This window comes from Bison bison, unplaced genomic scaffold (assembly GCF_000754665.1).
Source record: "Bison bison bison isolate TAMUID 2011002044 unplaced genomic scaffold, Bison_UMD1.0 scf7180017864213, whole genome shotgun sequence".
In the NCBI taxonomy this organism is placed as follows: Eukaryota; Metazoa; Chordata; class Mammalia; order Artiodactyla; family Bovidae; genus Bison; species Bison bison.
The window spans coordinates 11,489,159-11,502,069 of NW_011494785.1; the positions used below are offsets into that span (position 1 = coordinate 11,489,159).

General features: G+C 40.0%; 1 protein-coding gene across 1 annotated transcript in view; it reads right to left on the reverse strand.

Annotated features, from left to right (window-relative positions):
• The window catches only part of RPS6KA5 (ribosomal protein S6 kinase, 90kDa, polypeptide 5), a 173,493-nt gene that overhangs the window by 128,626 nt on the left and 31,956 nt on the right, over positions 1 to 12,911 (reverse strand). The window contains exon 2 of the mRNA XM_010845184.1: positions 8,912 to 8,983. Within this exon, the coding sequence (XP_010843486.1) occupies positions 8,912 to 8,983 (72 nt within the window). The remainder of the gene's footprint in view (positions 1 to 8,911; positions 8,984 to 12,911) is intronic.

Genomic DNA, 12,911 nt, shown 5'->3' on the forward strand with positions numbered 1-12,911 from the left:
CTCAGTCCTGTCATTAGGGGCAGTGACAGTGCTTACATCATATGGTCTGGGGATTTAGGAAATTAAAGAAATTACCGTAAGGATTCAAAGGAAGGCCTGGCAGATAACAAACACTACACAAACGTTAGTGGGAAAAGCGTGTGTGTCTGTACATACTGTTTCTGTTTCATACACACATACATACACACACACACTGAGTTGCCATACAAAAGCATACCTATTTTGTCCTATGCATAATAGTTCAAAAAGCTTGAAAGCTACAGCTCTACACGAACTTATATGCTTTTCCTCCAGGAAAAAAAATACAAATTATGTAGGCCAAAGAATTTTCCCTTTCTATCTATCTCTTAGTAACCTCAGGGTTAAATTTAAGACACAATTACAATGACTATCTCAGCCCAGATTTCTACATCATCTATTTCACTTTCCTGTTATCTGACTTTTGCTCTATTTTCATCTTTTTTTTTTAAGTTCCTTATTTTTTTATTCTACCTTTGAAAATGCCCTTAAATCTGTATTTGAAAATTGGTACATTTTAAGATACATTTAAAATAAAATTCACTTAATTTTACATATTTATCAAACAGAAGCACAGATTCTAAATTCCTTTATAGAACAGATACCTTATTTGCACACTAAATTTCAAATCTTAAAAAACTACATAACTATATAAAACTTAAAACTTAATATTGCAACTATAAAACTTAGTATTTCAACATAATTTTAAAATAGAAACAGGGAATTTGAGCCATTAAATTCAATCATTTTTAAAGTTAGTGACTCTTGCCAGGATTTTTAAAATAAAAACAAAATGTCTAAGACTAATAAAGATAGACTGATTAAAATAGATTCTTCTTCTAACATACAAAGAGCTATAAACCCAAAACATGCCTGCATACATAAACAGATGCTAAAGGCACACATGAGATGTGGTAAAAGCACATGAAATCATAGGCAGTAATATTTTATGCAAGAGACTGAGATAGGCTATTTGTTTTAGGTATAAACCTGTATATCCTCTCTAGAAGATATACAACACCGACGACCTGGAAGACAATAAAAGCACCAGCATTCTACATATAATCCAATTAATTTTTTAAACTAACCAGGGTCAAATGTGACTCATTTAGTTAATTATTTTAAATGGTCAAAAACAGTTGCTCAGCTGAAATCAAGACCTCAAAACCAATACATTTTCTCATGGATGGTGTTAGCTTCTTAAAAAAAAAAGATTTAATATGTGAGAAAGTTGACAATAAAAAATAGTTTCAGGAATGACTATCTATGGATTCCATTTATGCATACTGGATTAGCTTGAATAATTAAAGACTCAGTGCATGATATCTGCTAGATCAGCACTTTTTAATTTCAGAGAAAGCACTCGACACCACGGGCACTAATCCCGCTAATAACTGCATGAGCATGTGGCGCGGCCATCTCCCAAAAGTCTCCTACAGATGACCCATGTAAACCACATGGCATTTCTTATCCCTGGTCCCAAATGACTTGAAAACCAAAGATCCATCAGGAAAGGAGAAAAAGCTGCACAGGAAGCCATGTTCCACTGTGAGACGTAGACTAGAATTGATTACCAAGGAACCCACTAAAAGGAAAACACAGGAAATCACACAAATGAGCTGTTTGGGTTTAAAACGCTTGCCTCCTCTCTCTTGCTCCAAAACTTCCCAGGTTCAGGCTGAACCCAGACCCGAGCCTCGGCCACACGCTGCTGAGGCTCCTCCTCTGCCCCTACCGCCCGCTTACTCTTCTCTGAGCATTCCTGCAGGAAGTCAATGCACTCCATTCTAGCTAACGTGACCTAGGACAGCAGCAGTAATGAGTCAGACTGGATTTACACTAGGGAGATGATGTCAACCAACATCCTTAAGTGGAATCATCTTTTGATTTTAGAATAAAACATCACAAATATTTAACCCCTAAGATTTCCTTAAGCACTGCAGGCTTACACTGAAACATAAGCAACAGTGGGCACACACATGCAAAACTATAAACTTTTTTAAATGACGATTTTGACAATATAACGAATATAGGCTTTTAAAAACATTATTTTGATAAAATACTTTCCAAACACCTAAAGGGAATTGAATGACAAACGATGACTAAGTCATTGTTTTTGAAACAGTCTGTACATGACTCAAATCAGGTATTTTTCCCTTGCATCATATGGCCAAAAAGTAGCTGTGTCTTCAAGCTGCCTGGTGCAATTCCTAGCACCATCTAGTGGCAAATTACCCAGAAGAAAAAGAAATGTAGTCTTATTTAGTAAATGAGATGTGTTTCTGCAAAGTCTGCAGTAACAAAACATAAATACCTCTATATTTCACAAGGCTATCCTGTTAGGGATGGCTTTCATGGAGTCTGGGTTTTGTTTTGCTGTTTTAGTTGCTAAGTCGTGTCCGACTCTTTGGCAACACTGTGGACTGCAGCCTGCCAGGCTCCTCTGTCCAAGGGATTTCCCAGGCAAGAGCACTGGAATGGGTTGCCATTTCCTTCTTCCCAGGAAGAAGATCCCAGGGGATCTTCCCCACCCAGGGATCGCCACATCTTTACTGGGAAGCAGATCCTTTACCACCGAGCCACCTGGGAAGCCCAGAGTCTGACACCAAAGAGCAAAGAACTCTCAGCGTGAACATCCGAGGACGGCACTGACGGCTGCGTGAACAGCACACAGCCGTCCCTCCACCGGACGGCACGGACGGCTGCATAAACAGTGCACAGCCGTCCCTCCTCTGGATGGCTCCTGCAGGACAACTTGTAGGACCTGCCGATTACATGGCCACCCCGCTCCTCACCTCCAGAAAAGAAAAAGAAAAAAGCAACCTTCTTACAAGGGCACCAGGGACTGAGGAAGACAGAAATGGTTGCTGCTCATATTACTGGAGGCAAGGCATTTTGAATCTCTATACTCAATCAGCACTCATTTGAAGATCTTATAAACCCAGAAACAAACATTAAATGAAGATCACATTATTCAACTTGCAAGTCTGTGTGTAATCTACCTTTTTAAAAAAATGCTCACCAGGGAGGCTCAAGAGGGAGGGGATATATGTATACACACAGCTGACTCACTCTGATGTACAGCGGAAACTGACAACATTACAAAGCAATTACACGCCGACTTAAAAATGCTCGCTACTCTTTCCCAGCACCCAAAACAGTATCTGCTTCTTAACAAATGCATGTGAATGAATGAACCCCCAGAGCAATGGGAATGAAGTGAAAGGTTTTGAATATAAAAGTGACATGATCAAACTTACATTTAGGAATGAAGACTCTGGCTGTAGTGAGAGAAAGACTAGGAAGACACAGCCTGAAACTTCAAGATCTTTTGGTGGTTACGTGTCCCTATTTATTGCTGGACATATTTTGGGTTTCACAATAAATTACTTGTTAAGAGATAACAATCACTTATGTATCAAGCTAAAAATCTGAGACACTGATAATGCACTATACTAGCTCTTTTAAAATCTAGGCTTCTTCACCTTTCAGATACATATATAGTTTATAGAGCATTTACTATGTATCAGGCAATCTAGATGTTTTATTACTCATTTTATGCATATTTTATGCATATTTTGGGGCTTCCCAGGTAGTGTAGTGGCAAAGACTCTGCCTGCCAATCCAGGAGACGAAAGAGACTCGGGTTCGATCCCTGGGTCAGGAAGATCCCATGGAGTACGAAATAGCAACCACTCCAGTATTCTTGCCTGGAAAATTCCTTGGACAGAGGAGCCTGGTTGGCTACAGCTGATGGGGTCGCAAGGAGTCGGACATGACTGAGCAACTGAACACACGTGCGTATTTTAGCATAAGACTGTTAACCTAACATACAGAAGGTTGTTCAGAACCTAGAACGTTTGAAAAGTTAAAGAAGAAAACAAAGAAACACAATCTTCATTTGGCATGTTATTTTTAAGGAGACGCAAGAAACATGGGTTCAATCCCTGGGTTGAGAAGATCCCCTGGAGTGGGAAATGGCACTCTATTTCAGTATCCTTGCTGGAAAATTCTATGAGCAGAGGAGCCTGGAGGGCTATAGTCCATGGGGCTCAAAGAGTCGGACACGACTAAACAAGTAAGCACACGTACCCCCAATACACAAATCAACTCTTTAGAAATGCTAATAAAATTTCAACTACCAATAACATTTATGAAATATTTGTTGTTAGATTTTTAGTATTAGAAATATAACTTTAGTTGGAATTACTCCCAGATATGCTAACAAAGTGACTGCAAGAAAGAACTAATAATCTGTCCTTACAAAGAAGTCCTAAATAATTGTTTTTCTAATTTAGGGTACAGCTTTACAGTAGAATCCCCTGTTGAATAAATAATCATAACTGGCGGTTATCCAGCAATTGGCGATTCATATCGATTGTCTCACTGATGTTGTAACGACATTGTGGGATAGGTACCATTAACTTTGGCCGATGGGGACCTAGGCTCACAGAGTTCATGTGATTTACCCAAGGAATGTAAGTGGTCAACGGTCAGGTCAAGATTCAAACCTGAGTCTTCCAAGTCATCGTTGATAGCCAAGTACCTCACAACTATGAATGCACCACAATTAGAAATCAACTCAAATCCACCCTTTATAGTTACATGACAAAATTTATCCTTTTTTGCCATAATGACAAAAAATCTCTGAAATACAGATCAACCATGATGAATAAAGAAAATTCAAAAAGAATACATGCTCCACTTCATTAAACACCAGAATGACTAACAATGCTCAGTGGTCCATTTAAAGACTTTCTTCTATACTTGGGTGGAGCAGAATGGTCAAAAGGAAGGCAGCAGGAAAGGTAAAAAGAAAAACTAGAATCACTACTCACACAAGCAGTCCAAAGTTTCATCATGAAACAAAGATACTTCCTGAACCTGGAAGCACCAATCTCCAGACGACACTAGAAACACACACATGAACTGCGGAATTATTAGACTATTGCGAAACTCTGTACAGTTACCAACCGTGGGGAGGGAGCAGGGCAACAGGGTTGGAAACACATACGAAGATGACCTTAAGAGTCCACAATCCAGAAGAAAAACAGCAGCTGCGAACAAAATGCAAGAGAACCGCTCAGGACCGTGTTCCCTACCAAGGACTTCCAGGGCCACAGTTCAGAGAAGGAAGCTACTGCGCAGGATCTGGGCAGGTGGGAAAGAGAAAAGTATGAAGGTGGGGAAGGAGATAACGCGGGGCTTCAGGGGATGGGAGAGACACAGAACTGTAAGGGAGTAAAAGCCAACCAGACTTGTAAGTAGGTGGAATATCGGGGTAACTGAAGAAAAAGACAGGAGAAAACAGAGCTAAGCCTGAAAGCAAGAAAAGAATTTGGACGTGAATAATTAACTAGAAAAAAAGGCACTAAAAGTTCTGAAATAGAAGAATAGCACAATAATGTTGAATTTTAATGAGGCTGCATATTATTTATAACAGGATATGTATAAAATGCATAAAATGGGAGAGAGAACTTGCAGAAAGTCCAGTTTAAAATAAAAAGAACCTTATTATCAACAATCCATGTATAAGGTAATACAAGTCAGGGCACTGAGAACAGAAAAGGTTAATCCAAGGGTCATGTTCAAAGAAAAATTACAGGATTTTTGTGAGAAATAAGAAATAAAAAAGTCAAAATAGAGAAGGATCAAGTATTATTTGCAAGTTTCTAGCTTAGGAAACTGATCAGGAGATTAGCAATAGATCAAAAGAAATAAGATACCCGAAAACAGAAATCAATACTCTGAATAAAAGTTTGGTTTTTTTTGTTTTTTGTTTTTTCCCATAAATATCACATGTATTTAAATACGAGATCAAAAAGTAACTCTTTCATTTTCCAATATTCCATGAAGTCTTCAAGATACTGAATGAATAGAATTTTTTCTGGTTCAAAGTACATAAAAATTAAATCATCAAAAGAGTTCTCAGTTCCACTTCCAAAGAAAGCCTGACAGGACACATTAAAAGCATCTGAGGAGGCTTTTCTATTATCCTAAGTAGTTCTGGGGAAAATTTATCTTAAAAAGGTAATTAAACTGAAAGATCAGTGGTAAAATTTTTGAATAAAAATTGAGATTTTATTCTAATCATAATAAAAGTTTCCACCTACTCCATTTAGTCATCAAAACTGTGATTTTAAATACAGAAATACCTACAATGACACTTAGCAGTGATTCCATCTTCTCCCAAGAGCAGGATAAGGTCAGCTGACAAAAAGGAAGCCCAGTAACAGGAAGAAGCATCAAGTGCAAGCACAAGTAAAGCAGGACACTGAACTCCTTTCTCACCTTTGCAGAATCATCTTAAAGACCTGTCTATGGTCAAGTTGCTCCAAAAAACTGAGGTAAATAATAAGACAAAGTGCTAAATATGTTGAAAGAAAATCCATCCAAAGTTTGTTTTAAAATCTGGCCTTCATACTCTGTGTGTTTTTGGAATCAAGGTAATGCTAGCCTTATACAATGAGTTGGAAGAAATAATTCCATTGTTTCTGTTCTCTGAATTTGTGAAAGGCCAGCATTATCTGTGCCTTGAGTGCTTGGCAGAACTCACTTTAGAAACCACCAGGTGACTCCCTGATGGTCCAGTGGCTAAGGATCTGCCAGCCGGTGCTGGAGACGGGTCCACTCCTGGTCTGGGAAGATTCCCACGTGCCACAGAGCAACCTGGCCTGTGCACCCCACCACTAAGCCTCAGCACCAGAGCCTGCGCTTGGCAACAGGAGGCCAATGGCCTGAAGCCAGAGAGGAGCCCTGCCTGCTGCACCTGGAGAGAGCAGTGAAGACCCAGAGCAGCCACACATAAGTGAACAAACAAATATAAAAACTGTACCAAGTGTTTTCCCAGCACAAGGATTTTTACTCACTGACCAGTTTCTTCAAGGATTAAAGGACTACTCAGGCTTTCTATTCTTTTTTCAATCAATTTGGTGTTTTACACATTTCAAGATTCATGTGCATGTAAAAATTGGAGAAACACTACCTCAGACCACTAAATTCCTATCACTTCCCAAGTTATGTGCCATTTTTGTTCAATATTTCAGTTTTCTGGTTGTTAACCCTACAAATTAAGACATTTTGACCATGGTTTTACACAGTCAACATTGTTTAGATCTTTATTCACCAACAGTTTTTGCATCTCAGAATCTCTCCTGAGATCACTTTCCTTCTCCCTAAAATTGTATCTTTTAGCGAGGATGCATTGGTGGAAAACACACTCAGCTTTCTTAAGTCTGAAAATGTCTATTTTGCCCTTACTTCTGTAAAACAGCTTTGCTGGGAATCCAGTTCTAAATTGACAGTTATTTATCTGGAAACTGTTTGGACACTCTTCCACACGGCTACGGTGCTCACGTGGTTGCTGCTGAAAAGTCATTTGTTCATCCATTCGTTGTTTCTCCAAAAGTAAGTCTTCCCTCCCCGGCAGTCTTTAGGGTGTTTCTCTGTTTCTGGTGTTCATCAGTTTCTCTCATGTATCTATGTAAGAATTCCTTTATAGTAATACTTGTCTGAGATTTTCTGTTTCCTAAATTTACAAATTCACATACTTAATCAATCCTAGAAAATGCTCAGCTATCATCTCTTTGGATATTTACCTCTCCCCACTCTATTTGCTCCTTCTGGGATTCTGATTAGATAAATTTACATGCTGACAAGACTAGCCATGTAATTAGCAGGTTCAGTGCAAAATGAAAATGTGGGATGCCTGGTTCATAAATTATTTAGAATCCAGAAGGGTGAAAGTAGAGCATGAAATCAAACATGAGGCTCTTCTAGTGTAGGGGCCTCTGCACCTGCACAGGTCACACGCCCGTGAGGCCCTGACTTCAGATAAGCAAGGACAGTGACAGTAAAATCCTGAAGGCAGAAGGAAGCAGAAATCAGAAAACCAAGAAGCATCTCCCACCTAGGGAGAGCCACACTCTCATCATTTTTATGCACGGATCAGAAATTTTTCTATATATGTACATGTAGATATTCAGTCACACAATTTTTATATTATGGAAATGGTATATCATACATTCTCTTCTATAGTCTTTTTTCAAATTTACTGTATTATGGAGAGCTTTCAAAAACTTTAGTAAATACAGATCACTTCAATCCTATTGTACAGATAATAGAACATACAGGTACATGGTCATTTAAGCAAATTCATAGTTAGGTTTCTGAAGAGTCTAGAGTTTTTCATTTTTAAAAGTGATGAGCATGGGCTATCAATGAAGTTGAGTGTGGACTGAATGAATCAATCAGTATAAACCACACTTCACAGAGTACTTGGCAAGTAACAAACTCTCCATAAATGTTAGTGGTTTTATAAAATATTATGTCTTGTGTAAAAACTGAATTCATCTACACTCCCAACAGCAGGGTAAGAGAGATTTTTTTTCCTTGATCCTTACCAATTCTTTTAAATTTTGCCTTTTGTATTTCTTCTCTTTTTCAATTTAGTTTCTACTATACAGTGAATCAGGCATATGTATACACACATCCCCTCTTCTTTGGAGTCCCTTCCCCTTTAGCTCACCACGGAGCACTGCGTAGGTTCCCTCAGCTACACGGTAGGTTCTCAGGAGTTGCCTGCTTTACACACAGTGCCAGCGGTATACACTTGCCAATCCCAACGCATCTCACCACGCCCTCTTTCCCCCTTTGGCGTCCATACGTTTTTTCTCTACATCTGAGTCTCTATTTCTTTTTGCAAATAAGGTCATCCATACCATGTATTTCTTCTAGGAATGCTCTGTTCACATTCCCTGAGAGTTCTGCTAACGGATTCCTTGTTGTTTTAAAATTTTAATGATTTCTGTGTTGCGGATGTCAATCCTTTGTCATAGGGGTATCAAGTGCTTTTTTTTTTCTCTTAAAAAAAAGAATTAACTTAAAGACTTACCTCCAGTTCCTAAGACCTTCAGGAGCTCAAAATTTTCAATCCCCACCTTCTCTGCATGTCCTGTTAAATTAGCTAAAAAAAGAAAGAGAAAAAATAAACAATTAAGGTGATGAGTAACAGGAGACAGTCCACGGGGCTTCTGATGTACCGCAGTGTTTCATTTCTTGGAACGTTAAATAAGCATTCACTTGATCACTATTTGTTAAACAGCACAGCTATGCTTCATGTGATTTTCTGTATCTCATATATTACAACTTTTTTTTAGAATTTTGTTACTATATATCATTTGTATCAAAGGTTAACCATAAAGTGCTATATGACTTTCTACTGACCAAATAAACTGAAAATGAACACAAATTCTAATATGTAGATAGATATACAAAAAGAAAACTGGACAGATTCAGAAGATGCATTCATTTATTCAACATTTACCATCTGTAAAAGCCCCTCCAAGGCTCCAGGCTGTGCTCCACGCCCACTTCTGCCCCAAGCGCACGAGCAGCCTATACCAGCGCCTGACCACGCTGGGCCCCAGCTCCCTTGCCCCTGATGTGCAAGCGCTGATCTCAGTGAAGCCTAAGACCTCTGCCAGTCCAAAATTCTAGAACTATGCCGAAAAACAAAAACTCTTCAAAAACACATTCTGGAATAAACAAAATGAGGATACCTTATAATGAGTATCTTCCAGTGTACCCCACTGAATTCTGGTCCCACTCTACAAGAAGTTAAGAAGTATGATGTTGGGGGAAGGTGGGGAGAAGTGCTCAGGCTGAATGAATTTGGAAATAGTCAGCTTAAAGTTTCACAAGTTTCTTTAATGCCAACCCTCACAGATACTACACCATGAAAATATGCATGTGGATCTTCAAGACTGAGACACTTACATCTGTCAAATTTATTGGACCACAAGTTACTTTTTATGGTAATACCTATCCATACTGTGTGAACCAGCAGATTAGAAAGACATGATTAAGAAAGGCTTAGTTCAAATCCTAGTTCTACCGCTTAAAAGCTCTGTAATCTTAAACAAATTACTTAACTTTTCTGTGTTTCAGATCCCTCTAGTGTAAAATGGGGAATAATAAAAACTGCCTGCCCTCAAAGCATATTGGTGCCTGCAATTTACGTTCAAACGTATTTTTAAAAAGATGGATTGATGAGAGAACACAGGTATGGACAGATACGTGATAAAGAAGGGCTTCCCAGTGGCTCAGTGACAGAGAATTCACCTGCAATGCAGGAGATGCAGGTTTGATTCCTGGGTAAGGAAGATCCCCTGGTGGAGGGCATGGCAACCCACTCCACTGTTCTTGCCTGGGGAATCCCATGGACCGAGGAGCCTCGTGGGATACAGTCCATGGGGTTGCAAAGAACCAGATGTGACTGAGCACGCACACGTGTGATAAAGAAGGTACAACAAAACGCTAACTGCGGGATCTAGATAGTGAGTAAAAGGGCGCTCAACATACAATGCTGTCAAATTCTCTGCATTATATTTGAAAATGTTCATAATAAAATGGCAAATGATAAAAGCAGGGCCTTGTGATGGTTCTGTGAGCTTAATTCACACAGTATTTGCTGTGTTCAACTAAGACTATTAGTGTCTGTAAATAAACTTATGCTTTGGACTACTGGACTTCCCTGTGGCTCAGCTGATAAAGAATTCGCCTGCAATGCAGGAGACCTGGGTTCAATCCCTGGGTTGGGAAGATCCCCTGGAGAAGGGAAAGGCTACCCACTCCAGTATTCTGGCCTGGAGAATTCCATGGACTACAGTCCATCGGGTCACAAAGAGTTGGACATGACTGAACAACTTTCACTTTGGGGACTATAATTTTTTTTTAATTAGACTAAGAACTTTTAACTAGAATTAAAAGTTTCAGAAGGAAAAGCAATTTCAGCATCTTTCCAAAGGTTAACAAAATGCATTAACTTAAAAAAAAATATTTTAAATTGTGGTCACAATTAACCACAGAACAAAGTTTACCATCTTAACCATTTTTAAGCATACAACACAGTACTACTGTGTTACCTCTAGGTACACGGTTGACAACAGAGCTCTAGAATTTTTCCCCTGTGCAAAACAAATTTCATTGAACAATGACTCTTCTCCTTCTCTTCCAAACTTCCAGAAACCGCCATCCCATTTTCGGTTCCTAAGAGTTTGACTATTAACGCATACTTTCATAGTGAGAACAAATCAGTGTACATGGTCCATGCCTCAAGTTCGCACTGGCTTCAGTATAAATCTAAAATGAATACCCAAAATACAGGTAGTATCTTAAAATCAATACCAAAAAATAGCATACCCTCCTGTAGTATGTCACACAGACTGTAGAAAAAGCAAGCTCACAGGAAACCATCACTTCTGAAATAATGAGTTGGCTCTAAATGAACAATAAAAGTTCTGTTATTTATTGCTGTAACTGAATGTTGCTGCTGCTGCTAAGTCACTTCAATCGTGACCAACTCTGTGCGACCCCATAGACGGCAGCCCACCAGGATCCCCAGTCCCTGGGATTCTCCAGGCAAGAACACTGGAGTGGGTTGCCATTTCCTTCTCCAATGCATGAAAGTGAAAAGTGAAAGTGAAGTCGCTCAGTCATGTCTGACTCTTCTCGACCCCATGGACTGCAGCCCACCAGGCTCCTCCGTCCATGGGATTTTCTAAGCAAGAGTGCTGGTGTGGGGTGCCATTGCCTTCTTGTTAAGTTCTGTTATTTTACTAAAAAAATTTTGAAGTTGAAGACATTATTAAAGAGTCACATGTTAAAAGTTACTACTCCTGATTCTATTAGGCATCATCTTTTATTTACAAGGAGAAGTGTAATGGCCCAGCTTTCCAAAAGCACTGTCCATATGTTAGGCGAAGCACATCAACTAAAACCCCCAACGTGCCCAGGCACCAAAGTAACCATCTGCATGAGTTGTTTTACAACAGGAGGTCCTGGTAAAGAACACGGAACTAATAAGCCACCTCCAACTGGAAGCGTTAGGGAAAGGTCAAAAGGAGACACCACGTGTCCGACCACCTCCCAGAATCCTTCTCCCTGGCCTCCATCTTGGCTGAACAAGGCGTGCACCACCAGGAAGGACTCTGAGTCAGAATGACTGGCTAAAGACCGCCCGGAAACTAACCCCATCACCATAAAACCTGCAAGCCATGTGGCAGAGCGGTCCTCCTGGGTCCCCTCACCCTGCTGCTCTTTGCCTGGGCGCCCCTTTCCCAGTAAAATTTCTTGCACGGTCAGCACATGTGTCTCCTCAGACAATTCATTTTCAAGTGTTAGACAAGAGCCTAGTTTCGGGCCCTGGAAGGGGTCCCCGTTCCTGCAAAACATATACTATTTCTCCCATATCTATATTTGCAGCTGGACTAAGGGCGATAAGGAACTATCTTCTGATACACAGTCACTTCAGCCTTTTTTTCACTAACCACAGAATTTTTCTCATAGGAAACCAGAAGAGGTCATAGATTAATTACACTTGGTTCTACAAAGCATACCATCCAGGAAACCCTGATCTCTCACAGAGATGGTTCAGATAAGCTGTGAAGGCCTGTTTTCACGCGTAATCTACTGTCTCTATCCTTTGGTTCCTGACACTTTGCCTGCAAAGAGGGCTCAAGGCTTCGCCAATCTCCAATCCTGGGGGAAAAGGAACTGACAGAGCTCAAGATGAACGAACAGCACAGATGCCTCTGTACCTGGGGAGGAGTGGTCACTGTGGTAAAGCTTCCCCACGAGGCGGAGGTCAGCTCTGCTTGCTTCAAGGTGTGTTCTCTTCAGAATCTCCTCTCTTGGCCTTAGTTTGCTGACAAGTTTACTCTTTATGTGCCTGGTGAGCTAAGGTAGAACTTGGGAGAGGATCTTCCCTCCCTCACACTTCAAGCCCCAGGACCTAGAAAAACCCAACAATGCTGGGCTTGAAAAGCATTTAGCCCTAGGCTTATAATAACACTTTATCCACCTTAAGCTTCTCTGGGAATTTATCTTTCCTG